Source organism: Pleurodeles waltl, chromosome 2_2, assembly GCF_031143425.1.
Source record: "Pleurodeles waltl isolate 20211129_DDA chromosome 2_2, aPleWal1.hap1.20221129, whole genome shotgun sequence".
In the NCBI taxonomy this organism is placed as follows: Eukaryota; Metazoa; Chordata; class Amphibia; order Caudata; family Salamandridae; genus Pleurodeles; species Pleurodeles waltl.
The window spans coordinates 462,910,750-462,933,946 of record NC_090439.1 but is presented as its reverse complement, the minus strand read 5'-3'; the positions used below and the strand labels follow the sequence as shown (position 1 = coordinate 462,933,946).

The following is a 23,197-nucleotide window of genomic DNA, read 5'->3' as shown; positions in this document are numbered from 1 at the left end:
GCAAGGCCCTTGGCGTGAAGCCATGTCCAGGCATCCTCGGTGCTGGTGAATATATGAGTACGGTCCTCCATCACTACCCTTAGCTTGGCTGGGAAGAGCAGGGCATATTTTATGTTCTGTTCTCGTAGGCGTTGCTTGATTTTAACAAAAGAATTGCGCTGATTCTGCACCTCTTGCGTGAAGTCTGGATAGGCATTGATGTTCGAGTCTTCATACTTGAACGGGCCCTTATTGCGGAATTGTTGCAATATTGCGTCTCGGTCTCTGTAATTCAGGAACCTGGCAATCAGTGGTCTAGGGGGCTGGCCGGGGGCTGGAGGCCTGCCCGGGACTCTATAGGCCCTTTCAATCGAGAAAAACTTGGATGGAGCCCCATTCAACACTTCCTTGATTAGCCACTGCTCTAGGGAAATTTCTGTTTCCGGTTGACGCATACTTTCCGGGAAACCCAAAAATCTCACGTTATTTCGGCGCGCCCTGCTCTCCATTTCCTCGGATCTTCTCCAGAGTATCTTCAGCTCTTCATCCATGCGCTGAATTTGTTTTTGGTTCCCTTCCGCTATTGGAGTTAGTTCCGCTATTTCAGCTTCAGTTGTTTTTACTTTCTCAGCTAGGCTACGGTGATCCACTCGTAGAAGATTCAGGTCCTGCGCCACTGCATCAATTCTGCCCTCCAGGGACGACTTAGTGTCCAGTATTGCCTGCAATACTTTCTCGAATTGAGTAGAGTGCGCTAGAAGTGTGCTTTCCAAGGATTGTAGGGATGGGCCAGGTTGTTGATCTGTGGGCGTTGTCGCTTGGGTGGTTCGATCTGGGTTCTTGGTTGACTTGGCTCTACCGGCCATTTTGGCTGTTATGAGATTGCCTCCCGAACTGCAGGGACTTCGCACTGGTGGGCTTGTAGTTAGGCAGCAAAGCAAAGGAACATCTAGTCCTAATTTGGCTTATTATGACCTGAGTGTTTAGTGACTAACACTGCAGTCATTGATGAATTCTTTGATCCACCTATACGTTCCTGTGGGGCTGTCCACCAAACCCACTGAGGTGTGCAGAGGGTGCAGTCGTTAGGGAAGAACACTTGTTCCTTATTGTGTGGCGGCAGGGCTTGGTGCCAGAAGTTTCCCTCCGAAAGAGGGAAGAAGTGCTGGACGGTCGGGTGAGGCGCCAAGACACGGGAGAAGACACAGGTTGAGACGCTCGCAGGCACTGCGAATATACCTTACGCCGCTAGGAGCGTTTGCGGCGGGGACCCTCCGTTAAGGACCCCAGGGCAGGCCCCATATCCACAGTCCAGCCCAGCCATCCATTCTGCATTAATTAAGTAAGCTGTGCTCCCAGGAGCGCGCGGTCCGCTTCTTATTTGCCCAATCGCGAGGATGGAGCGGTGGGGTGTAGGGGGGGGGCGCTTGCCGTTCCCGAGGTGTACCTCCTCCGTGTAGAATTAGTGTTCCCCACCTCGTATGCGCCCTCCTCACCTTATTCTTTAATTTCCTTTTTCTTCTTTTCTTTCTTTTTTTTTTTTTTTTTTTTCTTTTTGAAGTTAAAATGTGCCTGCACCTGGAATCCCCGCTACCCGCTGGGCCACCGCCGCTTCGAGTCCACTTTTCCGGGCCTCTTCGCTGCCCCACTGCTATTTTTGCCCGTGCCGGTCGCCGAAATCCAAGATGGCGCCCCGGTTCCTCGTGTCGGTGAGCCGGGCGCCTGGTGGGATGAGCTGCCCGGTTCACTGCCGGCCGCGTCTTCCCTGCTCCCCCAGCCGCGGGTTGGTGGGGAGGCAGGAGGCGGCCGCGCCTGGCGATATCGCGACCGGGAGTGCAACCGCAGCTCCCTTCGCTCCGTACTGCTCCCGTCGCGGACCAGCGAGTCCCAATCTCGCCCCATTCGCGATCCGAGGAGCGCTCGCGGCGTCCGTTAAGTGCACCGGTCTTCCCCGGTCAGGTCGCCGTCCCGGCCTTTGCTACCAGGCCGCTGGGGGGGCGCCTTCCAGGATGACTCGAAGTGGCCGGAGACGGAGCGCTCGGATCAAGCGACCGTCCCGGCCGCCATCTTGGCTCCTCCCATCTAAAACTTGCATTTAATTTATGTTCTTAGTGCCTCTTCTGTAATTCTAAGCTGGTGAGGGTTATCATTCTGAGCGCTCGGTTGAAGTAAAATTGTTTTTGTCTTTAAAATTTAGGACACCCTATGTCTGATTCAAACTGGAAATGATTAAATGTGTGTCGATTAGCCGATGTCGCAACACAGAATGTACAAGCCACAGCGATTGCTCGGGTGAATGTCCCAAAACCAGATGCCAGACACTGGTAATGTAAGGTTTTGATGGGAAAAAAAGAAGGATGCCACTATCAAGGTATACGGACACAAATGTTTGCAATGCTTGGATGGTGGGTACTGCCCTCAGTGCCCAAGGCAGATAACACAACTGAGCATACACAAGCTAGCAACACAAGCATCTTAGAGAGACACACAAACACCCACACACACACACTTAAGTACAAATCGGTAGCCCAATTGATTGTGTGTGTGTGTGCGTGTATGTGTGAAGGGACATGATTGTGCTGCATCTCTGTGCCTGGGATACTTTTCACCGCCACAACTGAGTCCTTAGTATAATTCTGCTCCAAACCATAAAAAGAGAAGTAAATTACATTCGCTGTCCTGAAGAAGTTCAATTCTACCTTAGAGATGAGTCTTTCAAACTTTTGGTCAGGTGGCTTGAACATCCTCTGAAGGACTATGTAGAAAATGTGAGAGTTATCCTGTTACAATATAAAATTTGCAAGCAATGTAGTTAAACAGAGAGGGTGTCATTAACACTCTTCTCTCTGGTGGACAGGATTAGCGGTAAATAATTTGAGACAAACATTCTCCTCATGCCACTTCTTATGCATACTACTAATGATGTACTTCCACATTACAGGCAGGGACTTTGCGTGTGAACTCATATCTGTCCCTCTTGCAAGCAGGAGCTTTCCATGCTACTACTGACATAGTTCCACCGTACAGGCAGGAGCTCTGCATGCTACTATTGATGTACTTCCAATTTACAGGCAAAAGCTTTGCATGCTACTACAGATATCCGTCAACCTTACGTGCAGGAGCTTTGTAAGCTACTACTGATATACGTCTACCTTACAGGCAGGAGCTCTGCATGCTACTACTGATGTCTGTCCACCTTACAGCTAGGAGCTTTGCATGTTACTACAGATATCCGTCCACCTTAGAGGCAGGCACTTTGCATGCTACTACTGATAAACGTCCACCTTACAGGCAGGAGCTTTGCATGCTACTACTGAGAAACATCCAAGCTACTTAAGCCGGGATCGAATCAAGCTTTTTTGACAATCATGCAGATTTTGTTTTTTTATTTCTCTATGTCCACAGCTCAGCAAGTACTTTTGCCTCCAGCCAGTCCTACACAGCTTCCACAATTTTCTCACATCACAGCGTTTGCACTTCGAAGCTCCTTGGCCTGTCGTTGATAGCGAGTTTCTAAGAACAGGGTTTCACGTCGCCACCAAAGACCTTTGGACTCAGGTAAGTCAGATCTGGCGTGATGGGCCATCACCAGTGTCCAAGCCCTAGCCTACTTGAGCGGGAGCCACGACTGGGTTTCTAGAGTTACCTATCACTAATCCAAGAACCTATGCCTGAGGCATCTGTCTGCAGGTCTGGCTGGGACATATCGGTGCTCGCCAGAGTAGGCGTGCAGGATAGGATGCCTCACGAAGAGCGTACATGTGTGTACCGCTCCCTGGCACCATCAGGACTGGTATGCATTTCTTACTCTTCTGTCCTGTGGGCGGCCACCTAAGGAAAGTTTGGCTTAAACCCATCATTTTGAGCACAGGCATTAAGTATGTCAGGAAGGTGATTTAGGGCCTTTACTCCACATCGATCAAGATTTCGTTTTTGCCATTTCACAATTTGACTGTAGTGGCAGGCAGTAATGTGAGAGGTATTTCAAAAAGCACCAGCCTGCTGCCTATTCCTTAATGTGATTCCCAATACACAGCACGTTGCAATGCTGTAGCTCTCGTGTTGATTTAGTGTATGTTTGGTGCATTTAGCTGCATCAAATGTGTTGAATGTTCTACCTTGGCGTGTATTTTTTTGGACTGTGTATTTTGTACAGTCTGCTTAAACACCATAAACTTGTGACCTGACAGTCAGTGACATGCCACAATCACGTGTAAAAGTTATGGAGGGTTGCGGAAAATTCAAATGTGATCCTGGCAGGTGACTGACCTGTTCCCTTGTCTTAGCAATCTTCATAGGCTTTCGGGTTGAGTCACACAGGTATTAGTATAGTAAACACCATGATTACAATGAATACAAAAATACCAATTTGCGCCATTCAAGGCTGGTTACTCCGGTGACTAATTCCATTCCTTTTTTTAATGAGTAAAACACTCATAGAGAACAGAAGGCATCCACATCCATGAGTGATGTGCTCTTAAGAATAAAGTGTGGCGAAATTCATGAGGTTTAAAAGGACAATGTAACGGCGTAAGTCACTTACCAAGTACAGACGAGCGATGTGTTTATACTGCTTGACCCTTCGAACTAAACCATGAAGTAACACATTTGGTAAATTGGAAGCTGACAACTATAAAAAATATGTTAGGAAAGTTGGGAGCTCTCCAGTTAGAAAATGTATATTCTGAAGGTAAAACCTGGGATTCTTGCGGAATTTCAAGTTTTTGGGCACGTGGAATATTTTTATTCTGAAATTGTATTTCCACAGTAGGCACTCTTGTAATTTCCAACTGATGGTCTAATAAGAAGGAGAAAATACATGTAGCATTAGTTTGGGCCTGCAAAAGGCAGGTTCAGTTTTTGCGGGAAGTGATAAAAAGTGGTGTAGATTCTCTCAGGAACAACTCTTATGTGGGTGAAAGAAGTCCTTGTCCTAATCAAAATCAAATGCCAAAATGCTATCATGCTCCTCGGCTGTAACTGCAGCTTTTAACAAAAGCAATCCTGCTACCAACATCTTCAACCATGGATTACATGTCACCTGCAAATAACCCACTAACCAATGTGTTTTATTTCAGGAAATATCTCCAGCAAGCTGCACCTCTATTTTCTTATTAATTAAATCTTCTACGAGTTATGCATCATTGTGTGTTCTTCAAAGCATAGAAAGCCTCTCTGCATTCTATTAAACTGAGAGAAAATACATTCAGGTGAATGGTATCAAAATAAAAATATATTGCTTAAGTTAAATCTGCACTTCGTACTTTTACACCACACAGACGTTCAACAAAGAGTTAAATTGTGAGGTTTATGAATTATTAAATGCTGTGTTTCAAGTTAAAAGCATAGAAAATGAAAAGGATTTAGGAGGACCATTTAGACCCTGGCGGGGATCTCTGTACTGTAAAGGGGGCCGTCACTGTGGCATCTGTCTTCAAAGCACTGCAAGCTGCCAAGTGCGAGCCATGTTTTAAGGGCAAAGTTTTTATTTGGAGGAAAAACTTCAAAAAAAAAGACTTTTTTTGCCTAAATAAAATGCGAATGGCCCTAAAGCGCAGGCTCTTCTCCCTGCAAATGGGGGACTTCTGCATTTTTCATGTGCATGTCCACCAAGCATTCAATGGCAGACATAGGCAAAGAACATTAGTGATGGTCGCCCTGCCCTCAAAAGAGCCAGGCAACCTTCACTGAGACCAGGCGGCTCTTTGACCGATGGGCCGCTAGGTTAGAAGCCTACACTTGTAAGAGTGCTGGCTCTGCTGGGGTAAACACAGTGCTTCACCAACTCTAAATGGAGTGAGGGAACCATACGTTTTGGGGGCAGGAGCACTGGTGCTCTACAGTTGCACTTCTGCCCTGCCAAACTCTAAATTATGACCTTAGTCTGATCCAACTAAAGTTGGTGTGCGTCAACAGAAGGGGTATTTGGGAGTGTTAACAAGAAGTGTCGGCATGTTTGTGTACTTTGGTGTTGCTAGTTCCAAAGGGCAGACAGTATTTCGATGGATCTTCCCCACTGGTACACCAAAAGGTTAGTTAATCCGTGTTTCATTTAGACTCCATATATACTTTTGAACCTAGGCGCTATAGAGGCTCACCTAGTATGTAAAATACATCCACTCTTAATGAACCACAACCAAGTGGATCTGCTGAGCCATGGCCCTAACCCAGCCGTGGTGCTGCAATATCATAATGTGTGCCTCTACAAAAAGATTAAAAAGTGAAAATGATCAGGCTGCTGAAATTATTTCTGTTTTCCAACTCACTGACTACATAAAACCAGCCTTGAGAGCAGTGCACTTTTTTTCAGTGGTGCATGGAGTAAAGATTCAAATATTGTGCCTATCACCACAAGTTCACAAAGCGAATATCAATTCTTAAAATTAATGATTCACTCCAAGGCGGCTCAAAATAGCATATCTTGGTGGGGAAGTCAGTCGAGCAAAGCTGTGGGACTTAGAAGTCCTGGACTGCCATTTACTTCTGTCTGTGTTCACCATTTTTGCTGTTAGGATGTATTTTTTTCAGTTTTAAAGTATTTTATTGAAATTGAATTATAATACAGATAAAATAGAAGATGTATATTTGTAAAAACAAAATATTAAGTTGGAATAAAAAGGGGCGTACATAATATACAAAAACAATAGTCTGGTAAATAAAGAACGTGTTGGTAAATTACAGCAAGAAAGTATTGAATGATGTACATGAGTCATTATAATTAATGGGATCGGGATGTATTTTAAAAAGTCTTCTACGTGATTATTTGCTCATACGCGAGCTCACAATGGGCAGAGACACAGATAATATGTACTAGTAAATAAAAACAGAACCTCGAGGTGTTTTACCTCTCTAAACCTGCTCATTTCTGGACCATGTTCTTGGACATATTTTTGCGCATCTGGCAGTTCCCACCATGTCACCACAGCAATGTACCTGCACAAGCTATAGTAATGGGTCTGAATGTGATGCAGCCCCATTCCCGCAGCCCTGCACCACAGCATCATATTAACATGGACTATGTTTTCAATAAATGTTTCACAATCACGTTTCACTGAAATCAAGCCTATAATTCAGATCGTGCGTTTTACAATGTTGTAATCAATTCGGATAGCATTCAATTACTTTTCAGGCCTTCACAAAATTCAATGTGATAACTGCACGCATGTGTGCCAAGTACAAAGTCACAAAAACCTGAAAACCTAGCAGAACATTCCTCCTTTATTAGCCTCTCTTCTACCACCCTCGGCATCAATTAATGATCTTGGAGGTTCCCAAAATACAAAGGACAAAAAGATAAATATTGACCTTCCTAGTTCCTCATCCTCCAGAACAGCCTCACATCCTAAGAGGAGCACTGTCGGGTCCTAACTAATCAAGAGCCTACCTGTCACCTCCCTCTCGCGGAACCTACAACGTAAATAACAAATGATATAAATCCAGGAATCGTAATTTTTGGCAGTGGTAACTATGTTTAACTAACTGTGGCGACACCAGCTCCTCTGCTTTCGTAAAGGTCGTCACGGGCTCCCATAACCAACAGACGGTGACACATAGAAAGTAGTTCTTGGTAAACAATAATACTCCGAAAATAAAATATACAATTCTTTAACTGCATTTTCCTAACGTTGTCTTTTTCCACAAAAGCATATCCCTTCACTTTAAATATTTGAACAAGCAAAACATCTGCTCTTATTCTCAATTCTGACACTCTTCTTAACTTGTTATCGAACTACTGAGTTTGCCAATCCTTTGTTGCCACAACAAAATCACAAAGAAGTAGTAAATGGAAGACAGGTAAGTGATGCTCTCAGAAAGCCATGACAAGCAGCAGGGAGTGGTCCTGATGAGGGGGGATACATTTCAATGCCAATCTAGCTTTCCTGGTGCCCACTGGCCTGGAACTACTAGATCTGCAAATTACGGACCCTATAGTTCGAGGTCTAGATGTCAGATTCAGACCTTTCAGCATGGCCGTATGAGCTGTGGGCAGCTGTCCGTCCTCTAAATAAAGCCTACGGTGAGTAAAAACCCTCCCTGCTAACCTACTCACCCCGATCCTCTCACCGTCTGCCCCACAGACTTCCAAAAAGGCCTGTTCCTATTTACCACCTACTTCAAGCAGTTGGTCAACGGGACCAGATGTGAGTTATTGCTATTTCCCAACCCTTCCTCCCACCCCCCCCCCCCCCCCCCCCCCCCCAATGCTGTTTTGGACCTGGTATTTCCAGGTCCATATATTGTTCACCATTCAGGGAGAAACTAGGAGTAGAGATACCAGCGGAAATCGGACATCCCAACACTCTGCTGTGACAGACCCTCACTCTGCAATGCAGGCCCAAGCATGCATTCATCTGAAGAGCACTGTTTACAAAGCAACCAGCACAGTGTAATTTTCACAAAGATGATGCGCCTGATGGCTAATAAGATGGTATTTGTCAAGTCACTGGGTGTGGTGGTTGTTGTGTCTCCTATTTGAGTCTGCTACATCTTGCTTCCCTCGCTGGCATTCAGGCTGGAGGCATGTTCCTGCTCATTCAGCGTGATTAAGCACTTGTTCTTTTAAGCTGCACTGTTATGCCGCGCATCGACCTTTCCTATGCTGTTCCACCCTTTATGTCCAACTTGAACCTTCGCCAACTCAAATTCTACTCCACTGCAGCAGTCAGGTGTCATACCTTCAGCTCAGTCACACACATTTTGCTTCTATGGTTTTGGGTGCTTTGGACAGTTGTAGTAGGCTGTGATTACCTCTCTTAACACAGAACCGGTGCTTTTGGGTGTGTTTACTATAACTACATCATCTTCACGCAGCTGGCACCGCCTGGTTTCGATACTGGAAGAAAATGTTGTGAAAGCTAAGGATATTATTGCGCGACAGAGGCATACATGTATGACTAGCAGAGGCGGTCTGAGGGCTTTATTTACGTAATATTTATTTACCTATTTAATAAAGCACTCAGATGCCATGTTGGAGGTCTACACAACCTTTCAGTTCAGTTTCAGAGTTCACTGGCTGCCCAGTTGCTGTTGAAAAAATGCTGGATAGCCAGTATTGGACTGGTCTATCGGGCAATCAGGCAGAGTCCAACTGGCTGGTCAGACAGGTCAGTGTGTGTGCTGTTTTTTTGGCTGTTTGTGGGCCTGTTTTGTGGTCTGCTGTGCCGGTTTTTGCTGTTGATTTCCTATGTATTAGAATAAACCGTGCCTTCAGCAAGCTCAAACCCATGCAGTCTGCCATAATTCCAAAACACCTCCTATACAGCATGTTTTTACAAGGTCAAAATTGACCCAATTTGAAACTAAGGCCACTTTTTGGGCTATCTGATTCGCTAACTGTGGCCATTTGTTTTGGTGCCCTGACCTAATTTCTGTCCCGGACTGACTATGGGGACAGTATTCTATAGGGTGGTCTGATCCCCAAAAGGTGGGCCTCATGTTCAAACCCTGTTGAAACAGCAAACATTCAGAAAGCCTTCCAAGAATTGTGAAGACCACTAGGAAGAATGTCCAAATGTGAGCACCCTTGTGATCTTGTTACCAAACCGACCACTGCGTGTTTTGAGGAAGCTACAAAACCATAGCTTGAAGTAGGCATAAGTAAAGACCATTGATGATCTTTGTACAGTGGTCTGCCTCTGTGAACGGGCAATCAGTGAACATGTTTTATCAATGTAACATCTGTCTCAGGATTTCTCCATGGTACACTGGGTGATTTGAATAATGTTTCTGGTATAGAGGAGGAAAAAATGTTCTATATAGGTCATAATCTTACTTCTACAATCAGTCACAAGAATGCTTACCCAGTCGTCGTTTTCGAGCTCATCGAGGTCCGTGCTGGATTTGTTGCTAATCCCCTTATCCATCTCCCGTATCTTCATCAGACTCTGGGGGGAAAAAACACATACAATAATACTGTCAGTAACGCGTGTAATCAGTGGGTTCACAGGAGGGAACGTGAATAGAACAAGAGATACAAATGTTTCTTAAATCCATTGATTCCTTGCCACTAAGGACCTTCTTTGTGACACTCTGCATATGAGTGTTGGCAACGTCATATATTGTAAATATCCTGAAAATTAACATACCTTTTTTTTTTCTTTAAATGTAAGCACCTTTGACGCGTAATCAGCCTACGTTTAAGAAAAATTTACTGAAAGGATATATTAAAAGTTACAAACTAATACCACAGAGCACTATTATACACCTAGTCGGGAAGGAACTTTAAAGAACAAACAAGCTGCTTCAGGAGTGCAAAGGACCTCTGTTCTGTGGCATGAAAACTAACAGGCTGTTTATTGTTAGTGGTAGGCAGTCCAGTGCCAGCATTAAAATACTACCCATCCCTAAACCCTAAAAACGCAGAACGACACCTTCCCTGAGCCCTAAAAAACTATTCCAATCCTTTGAAGCTACCCTTCGCTGAACCTAAAAAGCCATTAGTTCCCCTTATGCTACCCTTCCGAGAACACTAAAATCCCCTTACTCCACCCATTCCTGAACGCTAGAATCCCCAAACCACATCTTAATGCTAACCTTCCCTGAACCATTAAAGATGAGTATCTGTTAATGCTACTATTCCCTGAACCTGAAAAGTATACTACCCCTTAATGCTACCCTTCCCTGAATCCTACAAGCCCCTCATTGATCTCCCACCCTCATCCTCACCTCACTGTAAATACCCCTCTCTACACTAGCAGGAGATTGCCCCAATGCCCCCAAGTACCCTTTACTTGGCTCTATAAGACAGAACATTTTTCGATTTGTTTGTAGTCACATTTTTTCCATTCTCTTTTTTCAGTAGATTACATTTTTGTTCAGGGAGTGTTTAGAGAGATGACTCATCTTGATATTTGTTTAAAATCAGTAATGGTTAAATACAACACAGCCACACTTTATTGGTCAGGGGGTGAACTTGTTTGTGGACAGAACCTGTGAAGACAAACTGTGAAGGCATACCTAAACCGAAATTAAGAAGACATAATCGCTTTTACTGTGAGATAACAGATCTCCATTGGGGGCTTGGGGGGAGCCGAGGTTTAACCCGGTCTCCCCCTGGGCTTATCGGGCGGGTGGAACGGGCCACGGGGAGATCGGGGCACCATTGGGTGATCTGACAGGATGGGGTGGGTCCTTGGGGTGGGTATATAAGGGGTGGGCTGGATGTGGGCGGCCTCGTTTGGCCGTTGTACACACCCAGGAGACGGTACTGTTTTTTGGGGGCATTTTAGTTCAAGAGTTGTGGCATTTGTTTGAGGTGTTTTTGGTTGTTGGGGAGGTTGTCATGGCAGCGAATAGCGTAGTACAGGCTTTGAGAGTGTTACAGGAGGCTGGAAGGGAGGACTTAATAAAGGAAGGTGTTCTGGAGCAGGCGTGGGTGGGGCTGAAACGGCCGAAGAGGTCTTCAGCAGAGCGTGTTTCTGCTGCTGTTCTAGCGTGTACATCGCCCGAGAGCCCCAAGAAATTTAGGAAGTTTAAAGAAAAGAGTGTGGCAGGCAGGAAAGTTTCAGTGTCACCAGAGCGGTCGGAAGGCTTAGAGCAGGGATTAACAAACTTTCCGTGTGTGAGCGGTGTGCGCGGAGGTGGCGCGCATTTAATTAGGAGGACTGGTTCGTCTTTGAGGCAGTGCATGGCTGCTCTGGGTCGAGGCTCTTCAATAGGCATGGCGGCGCGTGTAGGTCGCGGCAAAGCGGCGAGCATGGGGGTTGTGCGCGTGCCCTGCGCAACGAGTGCGGTGCCATCAGGGAGCCAGATGGCGGCGTGTGGGGCATCAGCGCGCGCGACTAAATGTGAGCGTGCCCCCCGAAAAGCGACAAAACAAGCCCGACTCGCCTTAGAGAGCGGTGGGGAGCACAGTGAAGGGCTTTTTGCGGAAAGACCATTGGGAGAGGCGGCCAAGATGACCGCGCCCTCGGGAATGGCAGTTTGTGGCTCTCTTGAGCCAGATAATCCAAATTTAGGAGTCGGGCAAGGGGTGGGGGGCAAGTTTTTCAGAATCGGATATTATCATTTTTGATTCAGAAGAGGAAGGGGAGATTGAGGAGGTTGAGGGCTTGGGTGAGAAGGGTAATTTTCAGCAGTCCGAGGCAAGTGAGAGGTCTGGTGGTAGAAGTTCATTACAATGGGTGCCAAGGGTGGTTAGTCCCATGGTGCGGAGAGTGCAAGAGTGGGAGGTGGCCAATCAGTCAGTGTTCAGGGCGGGGGAGCAGGTTGAGTTTGTGGATGAGCAGGGTGCAGTGCTTCAGGGTACCATTTCAGGGGTGACCAGAGATGATGGGAGGTCAGGTTCTGCGCAGGTGCGGCTAGATTTTTGGCAGCAGGGTTCAAGGGCGTACCTTTCTGGGTGTAACACGGCACATGTTCATGAGCGGCATGGGTTGGCCTCGGAGGGTCAGCGGTTTGGGCGGCCAGCTGATTTTCGGGTACCGGTGGAGGTCAGGGTGCCTCTGGCACATCGGTTTGAAGAGAGGGCGCAATCCAGAGCGGTTCGCCCGACTGCGAGGGAGACACCAGTTCATGATATTGAGTCTTCGGATCCTGTTTTGCGCGACACTCGGGTGATTCCTGCTAGCCGGAGCGCTAGTTCAGGTCTAGTCCCCGAGGAAGAGGAGTTGGATTATGAAGACGAAGTTCCGGTTTTGGAAGTGCGAGCTGGGTCGGCTCAGAAGTCAGTGTCGAGTGGACAGGCGGTCCAGGGCGATTGTCTGTCATCACGGCGTGAAGTGGTTGGCGGTCTGCGCAGAGGTGAGGTCTCAAGGGAGGCAAGTTTGTTGAGTAGGGGGGAATCAATTTTGGGGCGTAATGCAAAGAATGTGGATGTGGCTATTCAGGTGGAAACGGGGGACGGGGTAACAGAGTAAGCCGGAAGGTTTGCTTAATGCTACTCAAGTGGTTACAGGTAAGTCAGTAGAGGGTCAGGTGAGTACAGGGGAATCGGGTGCGGTGGGACAAGGTGGTTCTAAAGGAAAGAAGCTGCCATATATGGGAGTGTCGATGCCTTTGGGGGCGCATCTCACTCTGAGTTTAAGGGAAAAAATTTGGAAAGGCGAATTTATTGATGTTTTAAAATTATTACATAGGGAAGTACAGGCAAAGGAAGGATCGAAGGAGGAGGAGGAGTGGGAGTTGGCGAGGAGACCGAAGGTGCCAACTACTATTGAGAATTGGACGTCTGCCTTTTTGATTTATGCAAGTGTATTGTGGGAATGTTTTCTGGATCTTTGTGTGGCTTTGTTCAAGTATATGGATGTAGTGAGAAGGGCCCAGATGGATTATGGGGGCTTTGGATGGTTCCGCTATGAGGAGTAGTTTCGGGCCCATAAGGCTATTTACCCGGAGAAGGTTTGGGGGGAGATTGACAACGAATTGTGGATGCAGTGGTTAAGAACTGCAAGGAATGCGCCTACTACACATACGACTAGTGGCTTACTGGTTCAATATAAGCCCTTTCAGGGCCGTCCCACCCAATTTGGGGTGGGTTTCAGTCACAGGGGTCAGTTCCCCCATAATGGGGCATGCTGGGCATTTAACAGTGCGTTGTGCACCAGGCAACAGTGCAAATTTAGACATGATTGTGCCAATTGTGGAGGCAGGCACCCGGCCTACCAATGTTTCGGTGGCTTCAATTGGACAGGACAAGGGGTGCAGGGTAGAGGAACAGATAGAGGCAGGGCTCACGGACAACAATTGGCAAATAAAGGGCCCTACTCTTATTAATTTAGAGGTGGTAGGCTATTGGTTGCAATTTTACCCGCATGTAGAGGAGGCAAAGACTTTGTTAAGGGGTTTTCAAGAAGGCTTTAAGCTTTGTTATCAAGGTCCGAGAGTAAGGAGATGGGCCAATAATTTGAAGTCAGCAAAGCAGTTCCCGGATGTGGTGAGGGCAAAACTACAGAAAGTATTGGGTTTAGGTAGGATTGTAGGTCCTTTTCATAGTTGGCCTTTACCTAATTTGACCATTTCACCTCTTGGCGTTGTACCTAAGAAGCAGGAAGGGGAATTTCGCCTTATTCATCATCTGTCCTGGCCTGCAGGAGCATCGGTAAATGACTATCGCTCCTGAAGATCCGGTGGTTCATTACGCATCAGTGGATTATGCAATTTCCTTGGTGAGAAGATGCGGGCATGGTGCTGAAATGGCTAAATCAGATATTCAGTCGGCGTTTCGACTGTTGCCGGTACACCTGGAGGATTTTTCATTGTCGGGTATGCAGTTCGAAGATGCTATTTACGTGGACAGGATGTTACCAATGGGTTGTTCGGTATCTTGTTCTCTTTTTTAAATGTTTAGCACGTTTTTACAATGGTTTATACAAGGTCAGTGCGGGGCGAAGTTTGTTACTCATTACCTGGATGATTTGTTATTTGTGGGCAGACCTCTGTCCGGTGAATGTGGTGAGGTGCTGGCAGTATTTCAGAGGGCTATGGCCCAATTTGGTGTTCCTTTGACTCAAGAGAAGACGGAAGGGCCTTCAACTTGCTTGAGTTTTTGGGGAATCGAATTGGACTCAGTTAAGATGGAAGTGAGGTTGCCACGAGAGAAGGTTCAGCTGTTGATTTCTTTGTTGGAGGAAGTGGTTAAGAAGCTGAAATTGGAGTTACGTCAAGCTCAGAGTATCTTGGGTCATTTGAATTTTGCTTATAGAGTTATTCGGGTGGGCAGAGCATTTTGTAGGCGTTTGGGTTTTGCAATGAGAGGAGTTGTGCTGCCTCACCATCACATTCGGCTTCGGGCGAGTGTGAGAGAGGATTTGAGGATGTGGATTGGGTTTTTACAGCAGTTCAACGGTGTTACCGTGTTGGTTGATGAGGTTGATTGGATTTGGCAGATTCAAGTTTTTTTGGATGCGTCTGGAGACCATGGTTTTGGGCTATTTTGGGATGGTCATTGGGCGGCGGAGAGTTGGCCTTTAAGTTGGAGGAAGGCTAAGCATAGCATTGCCTTTTTGGAATTTTTTCCTTTAGTGGTTGCGCTGTTTGTGTGGGGTTCGACCTTTGCGAACAGGAATGTGTTGTTCAACGGGGATAACCAGTCAGTGGTTAATCTAGTTAATTCGCAGAGGGCGAGGAATGAGAAGGTACTGAAGCTTCTGTGAGTCTTTTTGCTAAAATGTTTGCAATTTATTGTGTTGTTTAAGGCAAGAAATGTTCCGGGTGTTAATAACGATTTGGCTGATGCGTTATCTCGTTTCCAGTGGCAGAGATTCCGTGGGCTGGCACCAGGAGCGGATGTGCTGAAGACGGCGGTTCCCAGGGAGTTATGGGAATTAGGAGAGTGAGGATGCTGGAGCTGGTTCAGCAGTCCATAGCTCCGTCCACTCGGAGGAGTTATGAGCAGGCCTGGTTGGAGTTTTTACAGTCAGGTGCAGTAAAACGGGAGGGGGGGGGTCTCGAGGTTTGTGAGATTCGGAGGGAGGATGCGATCCATTTTATAATGCAGCAAATTGATTGGGCTTGTCAGCAGTTACTATATCAGGTAAGTTGTCTGGTATTTCTTTTTATGGGAAGTATTTCTGGGGTTATGATCCTGTCGAGGGCGAGCTTTGTAGAAGACTGATTTCGGGTTGGGCCAGGGAGGGGGGGGGGCGAGGAGGGATCGCAGGTGGCCCATAACATCGCAGATTTTGCAGGGTTTTCTGGGGGTTTTGGTTGATGTTTGTTTTTCTCATTGGGAGGTTAGATTGTTTTCGCTATGTATGCCTTGGCTTTTTCACGGAGCGTTGCGGGTTTCAGAGCTTTTGGGGTTGAAGGGACAGGAGGGTATTCTACAGTCTGATGTACAGGTAAGACAAGGGGCTGTTGTTCTTTGGTTGGGCGCATCTAAGACTGATCAGTTGGGGAGGGGACAGGAGGTAGTTTTAGGTGGTAATGGCTCTCCCATCTGTCCTGTTAGGTGGTGGGGGTTGTTTGTAAGGTTTCTGCCGTCGTCATCAAGGTTGGTGTTCATTCATGAGGATGGTTCAAGTTTAACGGCTAACCAACTTATGGTTGTCTTGAGAAGGTCTTTGGTTTTGTTGGGCTTGGATCCGTGGTGCTATGGTTCACATTCATTTCGAATTGGAGCAGCCACAGAAGCTAAAGCTTTAGGTAAATCTGATGGTTTTATTATGGGTTTGGGGAGATGGAAATCACAATGTTTTAAGCGCTACGTTCGTTAGCGTAATGCAGGTAGGTTGTTGGGGTAGTTTGTTTCTATCAGCTTATGTACATTGTTGTGCTTTGGTAATTCTTATTTTCCTTTTTTCCTAACTTTTTATAGCCTTCTTTCTCTCCTTCCTTTTTAATTTGGTATTGTGAGGGGTTTTTTTCATGTGTGTTTTTTCGCTGTTCTCTTGTAGGTTGTGTCGGGGGGCCTGATGGAAGCTGTTCCGTCTGGATAGTTGGGCATTCTTTTGTGCGGTGGGCGGAGAAGCAAGCGGCTTCCAGGCATTTTGGAACGCAACTAGGTTTAGATGGAGCGAGAATTAGGGTCATTTGGGTGGGTAAGAGCGGCATGTGATGGGGTGAGTTGTTGTCGGTTCTTTCGAGAAGGATTGAGAGAGGGATTTGCCCAGACCTGTTAGTTATCCATCTTGGGGAGAATGATTTAGTTTCCTTGTCAGGCATAGGATTGTTGAAAACAATGAAGATGGATCTGGTAAGGATTAAGGAGCGTTGGGCAGGTACGCACATAGTTTGGACTTGTATGGTTCCTAGGCTGGTGTGGAGAGGAGCATATTCTTTTACAGGCATAGAAAAACAAAGGAGAAAGGTGAATAGGGAGATGAGGAAATTCTGTCAGGAAAAGGGGTTTTCTTTTTTGTTGCATGAGAATTTGGTTACATCGTCGGTTGAGTTGTTTCGGCAAGATGGGGTTCACTTGACTTTCATGGGCAACGAGCTCTACTTATTGGATCTCAGGATTATGATCGCGGATTTGTTGGGGGAGAAGCTTTGGGATCGTTAATTCGTGGTGTGGGGAGGGAAAACACCTGGCGGGTTATCCTGGGTGGCGGGGGATTTACACAAAAAGGCTTTGTGGGGGAAGGGGATGATGCCAAAGATTTGAGGGCAGGGAGGTTTTAGCGAGGGGCACAAGGGAGGAAAGGCAAGGGTAACTGCAGAAGGTGGGCAGCAGGACAGATTGGGAAGGGATTGTTCAAGGGGCGATTTGGGAGTGGAAAGTTCAGAGGGTGGGGGAGGAGAAATATTGTATAGTGAGGTTTGTAGTTTTGTGAGGCAAAAGCCAAGATTATTGTTTTGTACCAGACCTGTTCTAATAAAGCGGCCTTTTATCCCTTACGATGAGCGTCTGTGGTTTGTTCCTCTTTTCCGCCCGATGGGGGCCTGGCGGGAGCCGAGGTTTAACCCGGTCTCCCCCCGGGCTTATCGGGCGGGTGGAACGGGCCACGGGGAAATCGGGGCACCATTGGGTGATCTGACAGGATGGGGTTGGTCCTTGGGGTGGGTATATAAGGGGTGGGCTGGATGTGGGCGGCCCCTTTTGGCCGTTGTACACACCCAGGAGGCGGTACTGTTTTTTTGGGCCCACCCGCCCTCCCTTTAATTAGTAGTTTTGATTTTATTCGAGTATTTTGGTTAGTTTAGTTCATGCCGCTGGTAGGCAGGTCTGGTGGGGTGAGGGATTTACACAAAAAGGCTTTGGGGGGGGAAGGGGATGATGCCAAAGTTTTGAGGGCAGGGAGGTTTTAGCGAGGGGCACAAGGGAGGAAAGGCAAGGGTAACTGCAGAAGGTGGGCAGCAGGACAGATGGGGAAGGGATTGTTCAGGGGGCGATTTGGGGAGTGGAAAGTTTAGAGGGTGGGGAGGGTTTAGGAGATAAATATTGTATAGTAAGGTTTGTAGTTTTGTGAGGCAAAAGCCAAGGTTATTGTTTTGTACCAGACCTGTTCTATTAAAGCGGCCTTTTATCCCTTACAACGAGCGTCTGTGGTTTGTTCCTCTTTTCCGCCCGAAGGTTGTCTGAATCGACGTCGAGACAACGCAACTCGAGGGAAAAATAATCTCCCTAGTAGGGAGAAGTGCGTTTTGAGAGCCGCACCACAATATTTATGCTTGCTCAGTAAAAAGATTTGTCGGGGATATTCCAGGTGAATGTAGTTACTTGTCAACGGGGTAAAGCGCCGTCATCCATAAGCCACTGAGAAGACTTAAGGAGAACAAGAGGATATGAAATATGCTATCCTGTTCGGAAGACAACTTTATGTGATCCTTTTGTGTATGGGGTGAGGAATGGGCATGAAGGGCTGCAAAAACCATACCCCACAAGTACAGTCTGCAACCTATACTTCTAAATAGCGTGCTTGAGACAGGATAAGATGTATTAGAAAAGTGGCTTGTTATGCATAAATTTGATTCTCTTAACAGATGGTGTTTTTGTAAAGCTACTGTGCTGCCTTTCTGGGTGTTTCTTTTTAAATGTTTTAAGATGTATTTATGATGGAGAATTTCAGATAAATGCATTTACTGATGAACAGATTTTAGGGTGATTTTTTTAATTCGAAATACACCTTTATGACTCTCTGACATAAACACAGCTGTACTCAAAAGCATACCAATAACGACAACACTTAGGATGATAATCATTAACATTTTCATTCCCATTCTTAGAACAATGAGAGTAATAGTAATGCTCGAAAAGTCTATAATAGAACATTTCGCCAAAAATTATGTTTTCGGACGAGTCATAGACTGTGTGATGCCAAGATGATAGGATTCACGAGCAGGTCTCTGTGCTGCCAAGATGAAGACAGGCACGAGACCTGGGTTCTGAGAAGCATAACCTGAGCTCCAGCACTGACCCTCCCAGTGACAGATTTCCCGAGCAGAATCTTCAAGTTCTCACATGTCTCTAACCTTGTAGACAACAAGAGAAAAGTTGATTTACAGTCACATGTTTCGGACCTGCTGCATATTGTGCCACCTGAGGATATTCAGAGAACAGGTTTATCCTTCTCTTATCCCATCCAACAAAACTGACAACGTATAGCTAAGGAGGATCATGTGCCTGTGGGGTTTTCTGGAGGGGTAGGATGTGTGGCGGAAGGAGCCTATACACAGCACTGACCGCGTCCACTCTTTTGCTGAATATATCGGACTTAAACAGTGAAGCACCTACACATCTTAGGTCACACCTTATACTAAACGCTCAATTGCCTATCTAAAATGGAATTTATAATATCCATAACAATATTAAAAACAAGCATTTGCAATGCAAGGGGTCTCACGTTTGCTCGCTTTACAACTATTAGCGTTGTAAACGCCTAATCAGACTTTTCTTGCCACATAAACTAATAATGAAAAGTAAAACAGTTTCACATATGCGATTAGATGGTCGCCATGAGCGTGAAGGAGACACAGAAAAGGAAACCGAAGTTTGCTCACAATTAAACTTATCGACAAAACTGCAATTATCCATGTTAAAGGCAAAAGTGCACTTATCCATGTAACCAGCAAAAGAGCAATTAAACATGTAACAGGGTCGATGTCATGCAAATCGCTCGACTTCTGCCCAATGAGATCGCGCTGCACAGGAAATGAAAAGATATAGTCCAGAAACCAGCTGAAAACACAGAGCCTTGTATGTTTTCAGTAGTTTACCGGTGCGCTTGAGGCAGGCTAAACACTAGAAAAGGCATGACCTAAATGCATGCCTTTCCCAAGAGAATCAATCCATTTTTAAAAGGCAAGCCCACAAACTAATGAAAGTGACGGGTGTGACATGGGTGTGGTTAGAAACCCACAGAGAGATTACAAGAGGGGCCAGAGCGCTTACGCACGCACGACCCTCATAATGATAAAAATAAAGGCAACTACAATTATATTAATCTTTCCTACTATAACATCTTAAACATATAATCCGACAATTAAAATGACAGTTAGAACCGTAAAGAAAAATAAATATGAACAATTGCAAATAAACATCACCAGAAACTGAATGCAGGCTGCTGAATAGCACTTATGCAGCCCTGGGAATTTCTCCCGATGACCCTTGTTGTTTCCCCCCACAACGACTCAGCCTCCCTGTCGTGGTCACATGTACATCATATGTGGAGCTCGTGTCGCCTGTTTGAGGGCAAGACCTGCTGCCCTCGTGCGGCTCCTTTCAAAGGCCCGCTCTATTCTTCCAAAGACCTCATCTGTGGTGTACGGTTTGCAGAAGGTTTTGGTGCAATCTCTTTACGAATTCCTCAAGGTTCAAATAATGTAATATTCTTTTTTCCACTGCCATTAAAGGTTTGTGCGAAAGCAGGGCTACATTATGCACCTTCTTGCAATTCGCACTGTTACCTGCATATTTCTCTGTTCAACAAAAAAATTGAGAATGTATTGTCAAAAAACTGATCCAAAGCAATCTGCTCGACATCATCTGAAGGTGGACACAGGAAGAGCCGGCTGGATGTCAGAAAAAAAGATAAAGACTGAAAAGCTTGACTCACAGACACAATTTATCACACCAAAAAGTTGCTTCCTTCCCCAACCTACAAAGTATGTAGATTTGAATCAGTGAAGAAATTAAAATAGAATTAGAGATCCGTTGAACCTGCTGGCCACCAAGAGTATGAAGTTTGGAAGAGGAACCCACCGCACACAGGATGATGGGACAGAATAAGTTAGGCGCTTTCGCGCTAGATATACATCAGTCTCGAGAACTGATGAAAGTACTGAAACTTTCTGTTTATTAATGCACACCTACAGTAGTAGGGTGTCTGCTCTGCAGCCACAGAACACTGCTTGCACGAAAATCAGCCATTTCACTCCCTTCACTAGCGGTGTGCCTGATGTTAGTAAACCACACTGTGACACAAAACAACAGGGAATAAAGTCATTTAGCTACAATGGCATGACCAGGGCCGGCTTTACCGCTGGTGTTGTCCAGCCCAACAATCTTTTTTGGTACACCCCCTATGACTTCCACTGCGGATTCCCTCACTTCCACCTGGCAAAAGTGCCCCTCATGTCTCCAAAACCCTTCCTCACATACATTTCATTTGTTTTAAAGGGCAGGTAAAGGCTGGCTTTACTAATCCACTCAGCACATAAAATACAGATGTTATCTGCAGCAGGCATATTAACCGATGCGCTGCTTCATGGTGAGCCAAAACTGGCACTAGACAAAACTTCAGTCTCTCTCTATAGCAGGAACATTAATAAAAGAGTTATCATGACGTTTTTATTGTTGCCTGAAAGTTGAGGACATAGGGAACTCTGCAGCAGGTGATTTTAAATTGCAGTTAACACAGCCGGACCCCCAAGTGCCCCCCACCAAGGCCAGGTCAGCACCCAGTGCTGATGCACTGCCCTAAAGATCCCATGCCAAGTTCATCACTATAGTCACATCACCTTCCTGTTAAGGGTCTTTAGAAGAGTGTTTTATTTTATGGTTTTATTGTAATTGGATTTTTTTTTTTTTAATGATACACACCACTTGTGGTAGCCTTACAGGGCTTTGTAATGAGAACCCTGGGGAATTAAAATTAACAGAACTGAGGATAGCTGAGCCAGCCAGCTAGCAGGAGGATGATCGTGTGGGTGGGATGTCCAAAATATCGTGACAGCAGTGGAGAAGACCAACTATGGCCTGTGAGCCAACACTGAAGAAGGAATAGACAGTCTTGGGTGTCTGACCAGCAGATTAGAGCATCACTAACAATGTCTGATTACTGAGTGAGCATATGAAACTTTGCTCTTTATATGCCAAGATGAAAAGCTGGGTTTAGAGATCTTTGAATTTGATGTAGTCATTGTGCTTTCCATTATCACTTCACTTTATAAGTCAATATCGCCTCTGTTCAATGACTGATAATTGGGTGTCTTCAGCACGTTCTAGCATTTCAAAACACACTTGCTTGTTGTTTCGATCCAGGCACAATATGCCACAAGACAGGTTTCGCAGGAAAACCGTCCATCTTTTTTGAAGGCCAGCAGCATCACCAAGCCAGCCTTTGCTGATGAGGCAGAGCGCACTCATTCTTGCTTACTCCAGCCCATCAAGGACAGGGAAAGTCTCCTCATTGTTTTCTTTGTTAGCACAATTCAAGGGGAAATGTCAGCCAGTCATACACCGAACACAGGCACAGCAAGGGCTGAGGAGACCCCGCGTTCCCAAGCACTGCCCCGGGCGCCAACTTCTGCCAGACGACGCGTTACTAAATGTCATGCTCTTTACTTCCTTTTATCTGTTTTAATGAGGGCCAGGGTCAATGTTTTCTAGTTACAGCTCCCTTCATTAACACTGAGTAACGGGCAGGAATTTGAACTTGCAGGGTCATGTAAGAAGATGCCAACGTTCGAGTCCCTCTGTGCAGACTCACTCGGTGACGTCCGACAGCGCCACACTCAGGGTGCAGGTACCACTGCGCACATTTGCTGTTTCTACCTGTGGTGGAGTTCCAATGCACAGCCTCTGGGAAGGCTTGCTAAAAGAGTTACAGCCCTGCAAACAGGAGCGTCGCAAAGTACGTTGGTCCCCCAGGCGAGATAAATCTTTAGCGCCGCCCTTTTCTTTGCACATGCACAGAATCCACTGTTACACCCTCGATTTTTGGCACGTTCCAAGCAGAGCAAGCAAACTGCAGTAAATTATTGAGTGAATTCATAAACGAATGAAGGCTTTAAAGGAAGAAGGATTGTTCAATGCCTGGTGCTGTGTGCGCTCTACTGGTCAAGAAGGGCATCACGCCTTTTCTTTTGTTGAAGCAGAATCCTGTGCCCCAATATTTCAAAATGTAACCCGATAATTATGGCACTCTAACATTTTTAAAATGTTACTATTTACCTCAGGAGGTTCCACTGCAGGTTGATCTTCCGTAAGAAAGAACTTACCCAACACCAGTTTAGCAGAGTGACATAAGTCATATAGACCACTCAGTAACTGAGGGCCAGATGTAGCAAAGGGTTTTACCCATTCTGTGTCTATGGGAAAATGTGTTTGTACATATGGCCCTGAGTTCTATTTCAGAGAAAAGTTAACTAGTTTTATTACAAAAGTCTAAAAACCAAGCGGTGCAGAATAAATGCCATGAAGACTCAGATTTGCACAGAGAGCAGTTAAAGTCAATTAATCATAATAAATATCAAATGAGCAGCGAAACCAAGAGAAAGTCGGACAGCATTCCCAATAGAATGGCAAAGCTTGCAAGTTAAATCTGGCTTTCCCCCAAAGCCAATTGGTTGTTATACACCATTTGCGCACAGAAAATTAGTTCGAAGCGCAGTTTTG

The 23,197-nt window shown here is 45.9% G+C and overlaps 1 protein-coding gene across 3 annotated transcripts in view; it reads right to left on the bottom strand.

The window, feature by feature from the left end:
- The window catches only part of SPIRE1 (spire type actin nucleation factor 1), a 430,877-nt gene that overhangs the window by 135,226 nt on the left and 272,454 nt on the right, over nt 1-23,197 (bottom strand). For all 3 annotated transcript variants that reach the window (XM_069219936.1, XM_069219937.1, XM_069219938.1), the window contains exon 5: nt 9,780-9,863. In XM_069219936.1, coding sequence (XP_069076037.1) covers nt 9,780-9,863 — 84 coding nt within the window. The remainder of the gene's footprint in view (nt 1-9,779; nt 9,864-23,197) is intronic.